At 41.1% G+C, this 14,137-nt stretch overlaps 2 protein-coding genes across 3 annotated transcripts; both read left to right on the forward strand.

Moving 5' to 3' along the window:
• Positions 1-1,065: 1,065 nt before the first annotated feature.
• Positions 1,066-4,403, forward strand: chmp3 (charged multivesicular body protein 3). Its single transcript, XM_062397785.1, has 6 exons — positions 1,066-1,221; positions 1,741-1,801; positions 2,573-2,752; positions 2,858-2,979; positions 3,138-3,252; positions 3,396-4,403. The coding sequence occupies exons 1-6, from the start codon at positions 1,177-1,179 to the stop codon at positions 3,533-3,535; spliced, it is 663 nt and encodes a 220-aa protein (XP_062253769.1). The 5' UTR covers positions 1,066-1,176; the 3' UTR covers positions 3,536-4,403.
• Positions 4,404-5,409: 1,006 nt separating this feature from the next.
• reep1 (receptor accessory protein 1) lies at positions 5,410-14,124 on the forward strand. 2 transcript variants are annotated; one of them, XM_062397803.1, is made up of 9 exons: positions 5,410-5,565; positions 7,619-7,691; positions 7,800-7,876; positions 8,013-8,133; positions 8,554-8,667; positions 8,904-9,066; positions 10,008-10,270; positions 11,739-11,808; positions 11,943-14,124. In XM_062397803.1, the coding sequence occupies exons 1-8, from the start codon at positions 5,534-5,536 to the stop codon at positions 11,796-11,798; spliced, it is 903 nt and encodes a 300-aa protein (XP_062253787.1). In that variant the 5' UTR covers positions 5,410-5,533; the 3' UTR covers positions 11,799-11,808; positions 11,943-14,124. The 2 variants fall into 2 exon arrangements, with proteins under 2 accessions (XP_062253787.1, XP_062253785.1); XM_062397801.1 differs by lacking the exon at positions 11,739-11,808.
• The last annotated feature ends 13 nt before the right edge of the window (positions 14,125-14,137 follow it).

Genomic DNA, 14,137 nt, shown 5'->3' on the forward strand with positions numbered 1-14,137 from the left:
ATGGAGAATACGTCACAGGTAATACAGGCACGTTTTCCCCTCTTGTTTAAAGGGATAGTTCACCGAAAAAGGAAAATTTCACCCATTGTCTACTCACTATTATGCCCATGGAGGGGTGGCTGACGTGGTTGAGTCCAAACAAAACACTTTTGGAGTTTCAGCGGTAAGCAGCGTTTCAGCCTTTATTGAATACATTTGGAGTAAATGGTGACCGTTTTTTAAACGTTAAAAAAAACTTGAAATGCCTCCATACTGCTCCTGTGGTGTCATGCAAGTGTCCTGAAGCCCCGACATTCAAATTCATTTACACCGTATCCTTAACTTTCAGTGGCTTTGTTTTCTACATTACATTACATTTACACAGAATTTTCAAAACCGAATTCTTCACTTTTTTATTATCAACAAATACATCAATATCTAATAAAAACAGGAGGAGGCCCACCAACTTTCCCTCAGTCGGGGAAGGCCAACTGGACTTGCCCTCGCACAACACAGGGCCCCAGTTGAAAAAAACACTCAATTTACTTAAATTGTATTAATATGAATACCAAAACGATGCGCAATAATACATTTTAGTATGCAATATTACTGTTCATGTGCAATATAACCACGTTTGGCATCATATTATGTTCACTATTAATCCTATAGTACTTAATCCTATTGTCATTACTACCTTCTATTGCCAATTTAGTTTAATATTAGATTATTGCCTCACATAAGTTATTGTACTTTCAATTATATTATTTTATACTTAATTCTCAACGGTTGTAGTCTATTGTAGGCCTAATTTATTGCATAATCTTATTATATTATATCTAAAGATGGAACAATGATTTCCCTTAAGATTAATCAAATCTATCTTATCTTATTTTAATTCACACCAACAGTTCACTTTTGCCCCACTTTTCATCTAGATTTTTATGGAACCATAAGATTACACCAATCGACATTAATTTACATATGTGCATGACAGAGAAATCCGACAACCCTCCTCTAAAGTGACATCTTAAGCACAGACCCTGACTTGAACCCTTGTTTCCTTGCTCAGGAAGCCGCTCCTTCACGTTGGGACGCAGCCTCACGGGCCTGAGAACAGGAAGTGGCAGTCTAACAAACTGAGCTCACCAGCTAGTTTTAGTCAGGTAGCTTAGCTCGGCATTTAACCCGATAGCCACGATGGGACTGTTCGGCAGATCAACGGAGAAACCACCCAAAGAACTGGTGAGTGCTGACAGCTGAGGGCAACCACTGTCTTTCAGATTTTCCTCCTTAGAAAGGGAAAAACGATTAGTCTTTAGCTAGCCTAGCTAGCGTTAGCTGTCACTTTAAGTCAGCTTCGTTCAAACTGTTGCTACTTTCGCTAATTGAATGTGAGACGATATGCTCGTTAGAAATATCATAACAATCAATGACACGTCCGGTAATATCATCAGTAATGTATTAAAGGTTTTATGCTTGTTTATATCCGCTATCATCCGAGATATTTGTGATATTTTGGTGTGTGTGTTGACAGCTAGACAGTTAGCATGTAAGCTAGCACAAGTCTACTGTCAGCCAGTGTAAACAAACCCTGATTTGTCTAGCTCGGGCTGGCCTCGTGCTATGTTGCACTTTAGCAGGGATCATCTTCGTCGTCGTTTTAGTTTAGTGCAAAAACTTATATTGAAGCAATCATTAAAAAACATACAGTATCTGTTGCGGTCACACTTAACAGCCTGTAATAACACTGTGTAATTTCAGATCAATGAATGGTCTCAGAAAATCAGGAAGGAAACGAGAGTGATTGACAGACAGATTCGAGGTAAGATACAGTCAATATTTGAATCCACCACCACAGAACAGCACTAAATATAGATATTATCACAATCATCAATTTCTACATCTGCTTTGACTCAGGTTCAATTCATTATCTCGAAGCAATGACATGAAGTACATTAATACTTATTTGCAGTAGTTATAAACTAAAATAAGGGGGGGGGGGGCATTAATGAAACAAACAGATTTGACTAGAGACCAACTGAATTACTTTACTGGCCAGTAGAGGCGGTGGTCTGAGAGGCGGTGGTCTAGTGGCAGAAACTTGGACTATGGGCAGAGAAGGTCTCTGGTTCGTCTCTGGTTCGACTCCGAGGAGAGACAACAAAAAGACGAACCTGGATTGATCTGTCCAAAAATCCAAGAGTCTCCCTACCCTGTCTAGTGCCCCTGAGCAAGGCACCTTACTCCCCCAACATCTGCTCCCCGAGCGCCGTACATGGTCACTCACTGCTCTGTGTGTCCTGCACCAGATGGGTCAAAAGCAGAGATTAAATTTCCCTACCTGCATGAGTGTGCCTTTGCATGTCTGTGCATGTGTTTGGGATGAATAAATGGATCTTAATCTTAATAAAGATGTTAATTAAGTATTGCTCAGTGAAAAGTATTAATAACTTGTATACATGAAGTATTGACTCAGTAATCAGATTTTGCTGAATGATGAACAAATGAATGAATACGCCCTGCAGTCAATGACTTAATCGTTAATCACAATAATTTATTTGTCTTGTATTTGTCACATCCCCTTTTCTTTCAGATATTCAAAGGGAGGAAGAGAAAGTTAAAAGATCTATCAAAGAGGCTGCCAAGAAGGGTCAGAGGGATGTGTGTGTGATCCTCGCGAAGGAGATGATCCAGTCAAAACGTGCTGTCACAAAACTTTACGCCTCCAAAGCCCACATGAACTCTGTGATGCTCAGTATGAAGAATCAGCTCTGTGAGTTTCAGAGTACAGCAGCTATGTTTTTTCATCTTTAAGTCCAAAATGTCAACTTTATGTCCACGTCTGTCAGTGAAGAAAGTTTATTTTTTGAATTTCTAGCTTTACTGCGTGTAGCTGGGGCCCTGCAGAAGAGCACCGAGGTCATGAAAGCTATGCAGAATCTAGTCAAAGTCCCAGAGATCCAGGCCACAATGAGGGAGCTGTCAAAGGAGATGATGAAGGTCGGCAGCAGCATCCAACATACATAGATCATGTTTACAGTCAAGTTACAACAAGACGTTTGACTCTGCAGCTGACTCAGATCACTAACAAAACTTTCTGTCTTATAACGGAAGGAGTGGCCAAATCATCTTATCGTGTACTCCTGTTGATATTTCAGGCTGGAATCATTGAGGAAATGCTGGAAGACACATTTGAGAGCATGGAGGATGGGGAGGAGATGGAGGAGGAAGCAGAGGAGGAGGTTGACAAAATCCTCTTTGAGATCACAGCAGGTACAAATATTTGTTTAATCAGCAGGTCTTTGTTTCCCTGTTCTACAATAACGTTTTGGTATCCATCTTCTGAACCAAAGGTAAAGGTATACTGCAGATTAATAACACTGAAAGCTTTGTCATATTTGTATTTGCTGTGCTAGGTGCCCTTGGCAAAGCACCGAGCAAAGTCGTCGATGCCCTGCCTGAAATGGAGGCTGCAGGAGCCACTGCGGCCTCGGATGAAGAATCGGAGGAGGACATTGAAGAGATGCAGTCAAGATTGGCAGCTCTGAGGAGCTAAGGTGAACTGTCCCTGGTGCACTCCATAAAGGACGGAGAGAGCTCTGGTGTAGGGTTTACAGTGCTGAGCATCCTCTGTGCTTGGTATTATAACTATTATTACAATTCACATAATCAGTTGGGATTAACTTTGTGCTTTGGAAGTTAATAACTCAAAAAAGTTGTTTTTTATAGAACATTTGTTCTGATAGATGAAAAGGTGTTGTTTTTTTTAATCATCAAGGTGCAACTCCTTGGTAACTCTTTATTATCCAAAGTCAAACAGAAGGTTTAAGGAAGTGTATATAATGTAAGTATGAAAAGCCTGCTGTGCCTACAGTGCTTCATCATATTTTTCTCCCGTCCTGAGTTACGGACTGGTGGTGGAGGACTTGGGCGTTTAGGATCCAGACAAATAATTGATCAGTTTCTCATGAGTCCATTCTGCACATGAATTACATCCTGGATCATTATTCAGCAGTAGTTCTTATCTCTTAGCTTTTGGTTTGTAAGCAACAGCAGTTCTATTTACTAGTGCTTAGCCTGAAATGTCTGAAACACTATCGACGAGGGGTGGATTTCTCCTATGATTGCTTTATTTTCTGTACAGTCTAAAGGTGTCTATACTGTATTTGGTCATACATGTGAAAATACACTTGTCAGAAAAATGCACTCGCATTGAACAACCAATTCTTTTCATCAATTCTTTTTAACATTCTGCGTGTTAAATGTTTTGATTCCTGTCATGGTTGAGTTCCTTCTCAGTAGGAAGAGGCAGAGAAAATGGAATGTTGGTCAGTGCAGAATCTTATGTATCGTGGATATATTGTGTGTATAAGTTTTCTATGTGAATGAGGAAAAAAATACGGAAATAAACTTTAAATAACAAAGTTTGCCAACAAGAATCTTTACTGCATGGATTCTTTCAATCTCAGCCCAGAGCTCAGCATCTGTGAAACCAAACCGTACCATAAGGAACAAGTTAAAGGACGTCATCCCCTGACTGCTCTCCTGCAAAATCAATTGCTAAAAAAAATTGGGGAAAAACTGTTTGTCATTTATCATATTTAAACTGTAAAATGATGAGTATTTCATAATATTTTGAAGAAGGAATGATACAATTTTTTTTGGTCATGCATTTTGTGTCACCCTTGTTTTTGAAGCCATTCCCTCGGCTTAACGCTGACAAGTGGATTCGATTTCGACCAGCCACAGCCCTCCCTCAGTGGCTTTTTCTTGAACTGTAACAAAACCTTGCCTCTGCTGTCGGGCTCCAGTATGTAGGCCACAGGCTGGACAGTGAAAAGTTACTGTTGCTCCAACTGGTGCAGCTTTCCACAGGTTAGTGACCACAGGGAGAGACATATCTAGGCCAGGCCAAATCTCATGGCTGTTCATTCTGGTTCCGATTTCTGTCAACACCCTCGACTTGGATTAGATTTCATGACACTCACAAAAGAGAGTTTGAACTTTAATTCACGGTGTAAATTCAGTGGTATAAGGTTCAAATGCAATGTATTTATTCAATAACACCAAGTGACAAAAGAAATGGAGATTAAATAAACTTTCTTTACCTAGAACCCATTTCAAAATGTTTAAACCAGAGACACTTAGAAAACTTGGGGACAGGTAGTGTTGTTCTAGCTGTATGTGCTCTGATTAGTTCCTGGATGTCTGGACAAACAACAATGCTGTTGTACTGGTGCACGGTGGGTCATGGGATCGGTGAGTGGGAGTGGGACGGGGTCCAAAGGTAAATAAATCGGTTGTCATAACGCCCATCAGGCCCTGCATAGATACTATATCCCTGCCCGAGAGGCTCCTCTTCGTGCTGGATGTGAGTGTCGCCTGCGCAATGCAACACTGCCATCTATGGACAACAGCCGTGCTCCGCTCACTCACTGTTTATCCTGCATCACGTTGCCGCCTGTGTGCGTCCGGACGAATCCGCCTGGACGCGCCTGTCATCTGGAGGAAACTCCTCCCCGCAGACAGCGCGTCCTGTCGCCTCTCCAGCGCAATGGTCTCCTGGATCATCTCTAGAGTTGTGGTGTAAGTCGATTTTTATTATTGTTATAATAATTAGGTTTATTCCACAACATGTGTTCTGCCTATAGTGATGTATTTCAGCCCTGCTTTTCGCAGGTGTTTGAGCCGCTCCACGGAGCTGCGCGCTTTACGAGCCTCTTCCACCTTAATCCCGTGATAATTCCAGCAGAATCATTCTTCGGGGCGTGAGGGGAGCAGATTCCTTTTTGACTCGACCACAGTGGGATTTCCACTGGATTGTACTTGGCTGTTGAGCAGGAATGCTGCTCCGGGCCTGTGGAGCTCCTAAACAGCGCTCAGCAGCCTGACACGCTTTGTGTTTATCAAGTGCAGCCTTTTAAAGATAGACAAAGAACTGACGCGGTGGGCAAAGGAAAAACATCTTATCATCCATGGTATGCTAATATATGAGTCAGTTGCAGACAAAAAAATCAGAGGCGTCGTAGAAGCGTAAAACGGCCGGAGCAGGTCTGTGAGGGGAGGCATATCCTCTGTTGATGTCCCATATTGGAAAAAGAAAAACAAAAGGGATGGGTCTTGCCTTCTCGGGTTACAAAGCAAGAGTTGTTCATGTCATAACACATGAGAATATATCCCAGTATGTCTCCTTATGGCTGCAGTGATTGAACAATACGATCACATCTGTGACAGTATCTCTATCTACCTGCTCAAATCATGAATCAGCACCGCCATTGCAGAGCGTGTGAAGTGTACCAACAGCAAGGCCCAACCTCAAAATAGTGAGGTAATTAAATTTAGACTGCAGGATCCTGTTACTTAAATTGTGCCTTATTTGCTCTGCCTGCGTAAAATGTGCTCGTATGGGTCCAGTTTAGGTTTAAATCTCCAAGAGAAGCCTTTAGGTTTGTAGGGCAGAGCTGTTACGTGTTTTTTTCTAATGTCCTTGTTGTCTCTAAACTCTGTGAGAGCACAGTTAGCGGCTCCAGGCCTGCAGTGCTGCAACACGATGTGGCTCTGTAACATGAGCAGGTCACCACTCACAGCTGTTGCCCGACTGTGGAACTTTGGGTGCATGGCTCCCTGCAGCACAGGTGTCGGCACAGGAATAGAAATGTAAAGAAAAGGGAGGAAACCCCATGGAGGTCAAATCTGACCTCATGTCACCTGGACACCATTTGCAGCCGGTTGCAGAAATGTGACCTAATGCATGATTGAGTTCATAGTTCACAGGAGGAAAGAGCTGCAGCACGTTTTCTGATTTACCTTCATCTCACCTGCCAACCAATCCATCGTATCACATGTGAAGCTCAGAAGACTCGTTCAACTACTGAACAATATTTCTTTTTCTGGACTCAAATACAGAAAAGACAGTGATGAACTCAATGACCAATTGAAAAAGACATTGAACACATTATTTCAAGAGCATAGTTTGAAAGTCATATACATGATAATTGTTTGATTGTTTCTTTATTATTTTATGTCATGCACACAGACGAGCCCGACCCTCATGGGTTAATAAGGCAAACCCAAAGTAAAGTTGCATCATTACAGCGACATTTCATTTCATTTCAACAAAAACATTCTGCCTTAAAATCTGGTTTAACAAAAGTTCATCACCAGACGCTCAAGTCATACTTCAGCAATGAGGAAATTAGGTTGTCTTATAAGTCTAGACTAAAAACCTGCTGTTATCGGGAGGCACATTCCTGGGTTTACCTAGGGTGCCAGGGCATTATTGTCCTTTTATCTTGCTTATTATTATTATTATTATCATAATTTGTCTTGTTGTGCAGTGTTTTGTGATGAAAAGTGCTCTATAAATAAATGTATTATTATAATCCTCCAACCAAAAGAAATCAGGCCAAATTGAGGACATTTTAACCATAGAACGTCTCTCATTTCCCCATCAACAGAACAGTAAAACAAGACAAATTAACATTGTTCTCAATTAATCCATAATATCCCACAGTGATGTTTTCTTGAATATGATATTTTCCACATCACAATAAATGCTGCTCCTGCTCATTTTATATATCTGTCGGGGTGCAGTGTCTTTGTTTCAGGACTTGATGGTTGTTAACTCTCTGACTTTCAGACTTGTGTTTGGGACACTATATCCTGCGTACTCCTCTTACAAAGCTGTGAAATCAAAAGATGTGAGAGAATATGTGAGTATATCGTTTATATTTCTAATTATTCAATTGTATTAAGCCACATCCTCCCCATAAATCAGAACCTACCATGTGTTTTTTAATCATTTCTTTGACCTTTTACAGGTGAAATGGATGATGTACTGGATAATATTTGCCCTATTCACAACTGTGGAAGTATTTACGGATATGTTTGTTTGTTGGTAAGTGACGCCAGATGTTTAATGGATTTGGCCGTGGCAACTACAGTGTTTTATCACATAACATGCTTGTGTCACGAACATAAAGAAACCATATAACATCATTTTGTTCTGCCGCCATTCTGTGTGTCCATTCCAGGCTTCCTTTCTACTATGAGCTGAAGATAGCGTTTGTGGTGTGGCTGTTGTCCCCTTACACTAAAGGCTCTAGCGTGCTATACAGGAAGTTTGTTCATCCCACTCTTTCCTCAAAAGAAAAGGTGAAGTGTCTTCCTTTGTTGCCGCACTTCAAGAGAAAGCTTCGGGGAAAATATTCAGTCTGTGGTCTGAGTTAGTCTCTCTGTTGTTTGTGACTAATTTTATGCTATGCCACAGTCAAGAGAACAAAAGTGCCTTTGTGCTAATTCACTTTTCCACTTTAGCTGTTAAAGCTGTGTTTGCTGGACAGGGGGGCGGGGGGGGGAGGAAGTGTTATTGTATTCTTCCATCTCTCTCTCTTTCCTTCTACGTGTGGGTCAGGAAACGGACGATGATGTTTTGTGAGGATCAAAAGTCAGGGAATCTGATTATGCAAGTCGAGCGGTTTCAGAGAGGCCCGGACAAACGCTGCATGAAATGAATCGCACATTACAATGAGAGATAAATGTGCTCATCATGTGATTTGTTTGTCATTGTGTCAGGACATCGATGAGTACATCTGCCAAGCCAAGGACAAAAGCTATGACACACTGGTGCATTATGGGAGAAAGGGGCTAAACGTTGCGGCCACAGCTGCCGTCATGGCTGCAACAAAGGTAATGCAGAGTCTGGACATTTTTGCTGGGTGGTGACCTGGGGGGTACAGTGGAGGGTCTGTGTAGATAATGGATGATAAGGTTGTTTGCTTCTCGTGTAATGAAGCAGGTCTATCGAGGGATGTTTTTTAAAGTAACCTGATGCCAGCATTCAATTATTAATGCTCTTAAAATGATCCATGCTCTAAACATCTCACATTGATGCTAAAACAAATACCTGGCGTTTCCCGTCCTAGAGCCAAGGAGTCCTGTCAGACAGACTGAGGAGTTTCAGCATGCAGGATCTTTCCTCCTACCAGTCCGACCCCGTGGACAGCGGCCCCGAAGCCACCCAGTCCGCAGCAGCCCAGCATCGGACCAGGAGTATGATGCGCAGCAAGTCGGAGAGCTACAACAAGGGTGAGGAGGCATTGATGAAAGATGAAAACTGTGTTGAACATATAAAACAAGTTCATTAAAAAAAGGGGCAAGATGATGCCTGCTCTCTCAGCACTTTAGCTACGAAAGGTCCATTATGATGTACTAACAGGGGCCTGGCAGGTTTGCGTCAAGCAGATCATCATGCAGATGTCTGTCTTCCTGTTCAAGCTTGTTTAACCCTACAGATATTGTTTAGTGCCCCCTGCTTTCCTGAGTGGCCCCCTGCCCTCTCTCCTGTCTTCCTGTTTGGAGCAGGCCCGGCCTCAGGGGCCTGCCGGGCTTACCGTCCTGTGATTACACTCACATGTAGCTGCGGGGACTTGTTCCTCGTTCAACATCATGTGAAAACAGTTGTTGTTTGTTTTCGTCAGGGTCTCGCTGTTGTATATTATTTTTCAGATCATAATTGCTCCATTGTGAATCGAATTGGAAATAACATTTAGACACAGCTTTACATTGAAGGCACAGTTAAAAGGGAATCCTGCTATTTGTGTAGCCCATATTTTACAAATGACAGTGCAAAATTCTCTGCCCAAAACCTCAAATTTAAGGAAAAATCTTGTATATATTTACTTATTGTCAACAAATAGGAACAAAGTAGCAGGTCAGATTCAAAAGATAATGTCATCCATTTGAAAAAAATGGCAGAATAGGGGGATAATATAATAAAAGTAGTAAAAGACGTGATGAGGAAGGCACTGGTTGATCCTGCCTATCACCAGTTCCTGTTTGGCCTCTGCCCAGTGGCCTTCAGAAGGATGATGCATTGTCATATGAAGTTTCCTAATAATAATCCCAACTGACCAATATCTGTGGCCGCACTACAGCATTTAAACAAACAGCCTCTGACTCATTAGATCAGTCACAGGATTTACACGTTGTTCACCCCTTCCACGACCTCTTCTGTTTTCGCGGTGCAGGGCAGGATATTGACGTAACTGAGTATGAGATGTTGGGTTTGGACCAGTGGGTCTCCAAGGAGTCGCTGTCCAAGACCATTTCACCCTCTGAGTCTGAGTCCACCCCCGTTACGCTCTCACTGACGCCCCAGTCCACCCCGCCCTCCACGCCCTCTCCACCTCCCACTCCCCCGGTTCCGGAGCTGTCAGAGGAGGTGGGGAAGGAGGCGCAGGCAGGGCTGAGCGCTCCGCAGCTCAGGCTGGTTAAGAGGAAGGCTCCTGAGGTATCTCGCCTCGTCACCGTGGCTGCCCAGCTGCTGCCTGACCCTAACTGCCCCTTGAGAGTGGTGATTGACTCACTGATTCCCTCATCTCTGTGTGGCTAAATAAATCATCATGGTTCAGCACTTGTATAAATATAGTCTGCCTGCTAATAGGGTTTTCTGCACTGATGAAGCTGAATCATGCATTAACATCAGTGGAATTGTAGTTTAGTGCAAATTAATGTGTGATCTTGCTCTGATGTCTGATTGTTACGACTCACGTTTTTGGAAATGTGGCATGGGAAACATTCCAACATGGCAGACATTGACATGGATTCTTTTGCAGTGTATTTCACCACTGGTAATAACTTCTGTTTGGAATGTTATGTTTATGCAAATGGTTTTGCTGAATCATTCCCCTGAATTAACTGATATTCATTCATCCATACATTTCTACCAGTAACGTCAGTTTGTTTGGTGTGGTGAACTAAATGAAGCAGCGCCATGTCTCCTCTTTTTCTCTCTGTCAAACCACATGAAAATACCAAAACCAACGTTACAATTATTGCAATGGCACTCAGAAGACCGCTAACTGTACATCCACCCAGGTCCAACACTCCTACTCACGAGTGTCTAGTTCTTAGACCCTATAGAAACAACAGATATGTAAAATTAGAAAATAATGACTATAGGAAATGATGTGATAACTTTAAGTATTTATTCCTCATAAAAAATATTTACATAAAGTGAAAAAACACATCATGTATTCACCCCTTAATTCACATCCGCAACAAAATTGAATGAGCTCTTCTCAGGCTCAGAAGCCACCCATCCTCCAAGGCTGGCCGAAACTGGTTTTGTCGTTTTCTTCATAATCCAGAAATAAATGAACACTTAAAACATAACCTCCTTGGTGGAGGTGATTACTTATCGTTTTCGTAGCTAAGGCCTTATCCTCAGTACCTTATCCCTCCACAGATATTTGCTGTCTTTGAACAGGCAGACGTGTTCCTTCACTGCGATGAACATGGGTTTTGGAGTTTATTAACAAGGAAATTGCGTTTTTGTCTGCGTTTATTAGCAATATTACACAAAAACTATAAACCAGATTACCACCGAGTTTGGCAGGAGGAGGGAGTGTGGGTCAGGAAAGAATCAATAACATTTTTGGGGCTGATCCAGGAAATGTTTTCACTTTCTTTAACGCTATGAGATTTAATGACATTGTCACTGATTTTCAGAGGATGATTCAATCGATCTTGATGAAAAAACAAATCTGATATTGATACCTATGAGTGTTTGAAATTTGGTTGACAGATTGTAAGGTTTCTGTTGGGCTTTGGCAGAGGAACCTGTTCTACTGAGTGCCGTACTATTTTTGAGATGCACCACCCTGCATGTGTATTCATTCACAGCTGAAAATAGTCCCCAAAAAGTTCTCCTCACACCTGTTTTAGCAACATTTTCCTACCATCTGTCTCATCTTCAGAAGGAACCAGTGGACTTGAGGCTGAGAGCTGCAGCCAAGCTAAGGAAAAACAAAGTGTGAATTGAGATATGTATGAACACATTGTTGGTTTTGGTCTTTTCATGGGATTTGATGACACGGGGCAAAAATATAGAATAATGTCAAATGCATCCTTTATAAAGTGTTGGGCTGTTATCTGACTCTGCTCTTATCCCCCCCTTCCAGCCTCCTCTTAGAGTCTTAAGGCCTCTCACAAGATCCAGGAGTGCTCTCTCTTCGAACAATGAAGCCATGTGAAACTGTCCTCAAGACGACTCCAGCTGCCTTCGCTGCAAGAAGTAAAAAAAAATGAAAAAAATACTGAATGGCCAAAAGCTACATGACTGAAGCAGCCTTGCTTTGGAATAAGGTATTACCAAAGTGACCTATGTCGACCCCTCTATTTGTAGTATATCGCCTATGATCAATCAGGTGAGGTTGAATTAAGAGAAATGAGTGAATGGGCTCCATGCTGATAGACACTTTTATTTTTCAGTTTGTGGGTTATTGAACATGTGTTTATGTACAGTTTGTGTGTACGTCATCTTTATGATTTAATGGTTTTTATATATCAGGTTAGGATAGGCAAGTGCATGAGTGTCTTCCCAGTTATTAGTCCACTGTTTATTCAGCAGAATGTACTGTCACTGAATCCTGCCGCTGGTTTCGAGAATGACGCGGCCACTCCTCGAGAATGTGTTTAAAGCCAAGGATTTAAAAAACAACAACCCTGGGTGGTTGTTGTTTTATTGACAGTATCTGTTCCGGAGAAACATCTGAGAGCAGCTGAATTCTGCACCGATGAGTTATCTTATCACGATTTTGTGAAATCAGCCAAACAAACAAATATAAAACATACTTATTGAAGAGACAGACAGCAGTGGTGGACAATATTCAGTTATTTACCTCTATATTAAAGCCTTAATTAAAAGATAGTAGAGACTTAAAAATATATCAAAAAGTCTCTACACATGTTGTGACTATTTGTGACACATATACTTTCTCATTAAATCATGTTTGCACTATGTCTGGAATATAAATTACTGCCCTAAATGCTAAATGAAACAGCCAAAAGTTACACAATAATCATATTAAATTAGTAGCAGATTATTATGAGTAATTTCAAAGTTCTGGTTCATTTCTTATGTGGTGAAAGAAATAGGACATAATGACGTTGGTTTCACATTTAAAAAGAAAAAAGGTCCTGACCAAAGAGTTTTTCTCAGTGGAGCAGACTTTCTTTTTTCTTTTTGACAATCTACTGTTTGTTTTTTAAAAACCAAAAATTATTTGGCAGTTGAAGGCCAATTGTGAACACGTCACTTTCAGCTGTAGCTGAAACGGACAAGAAACAAATTGATATTTACTGTAAACTAACATGGTTTATTTTTATTTTTTGAAATCGCTGTGTAATGTTCTCTTCACTGAGCAACCCTAAATCAGACGATCTCAACCTTCGACCTGCTTCTGCTGTTCTGTAGAATCTCACCAGACTGTGTTTTGTTGGTTTGCAGGTTTACAAACCTACATTTGAGTTCCTGTTGCATAGTGACTCCTCGAATGTTTTCACCCTGTACTTTTATTCACTGAGCCTGAATCATGGCAGCGTTTTACACGACGTGTCACTGTGCGGGTGGATTCACGCAGTCGATTTTTGATTTTCATCATTGTGTCGGTATAATTCGAGGCGGATTGAAGTTTGAAATAAAAGCTTCTCAGGTACAACCGTTCGGTTTACACGTCATTCACACTGTTGTTATAGATACAATTGCTATGCACACAAAATTTTGTTTTAATGGAGAAAAAATATGATTTTGTTTAGTTTTATCAAGTCATAGTGTTGGAGCTGATTAAAATCAGTGCAAAGTAAAACAGAACAAAATCATGTTACTTATCAGATTTGTAAACTTGTGCATAGACGGATACACTCATCATTGCATGACATTTGTTGTTAAGTTGTAGGAAAATTGAATCTCTTTAACAATTCATTTGGTGTGAAGCTGTCTGCCTCTACAGATGCATTGCTGGTAAACAATTACACATTAATCTTTTGTCATTGCTTTTCAGAAGAAACATGAAATTGTATGACTAAGTTGGCTATGCATACATTCAAATAACATGCGTCTTATTTACTGGTGAATTGGCCACTTTGACTTTTTGATGAAGAGAACCCCACTTACCAAAATGTCCTAAGAATTTTTGTTCTGGCAGGCCAGAATGTCCAACGACTTCAATTTAAACTTGATTGTTAAATATAAACTCAAAGCAGTGATGTGATGACATCATGGTTTACGGCTGTCATTTGTACCACGGGATTCAATATTTCTGTTTAAATCAATTTACAGTCATTAAATATCAAGTAAAAGTTGACTGTGTGTCTT

The sequence above is a fragment of the Platichthys flesus genome, chromosome 10 (genome assembly GCF_949316205.1).
Source record: "Platichthys flesus chromosome 10, fPlaFle2.1, whole genome shotgun sequence".
Lineage (NCBI taxonomy): Eukaryota > Metazoa > Chordata > Actinopteri > Pleuronectiformes > Pleuronectidae > Platichthys > Platichthys flesus.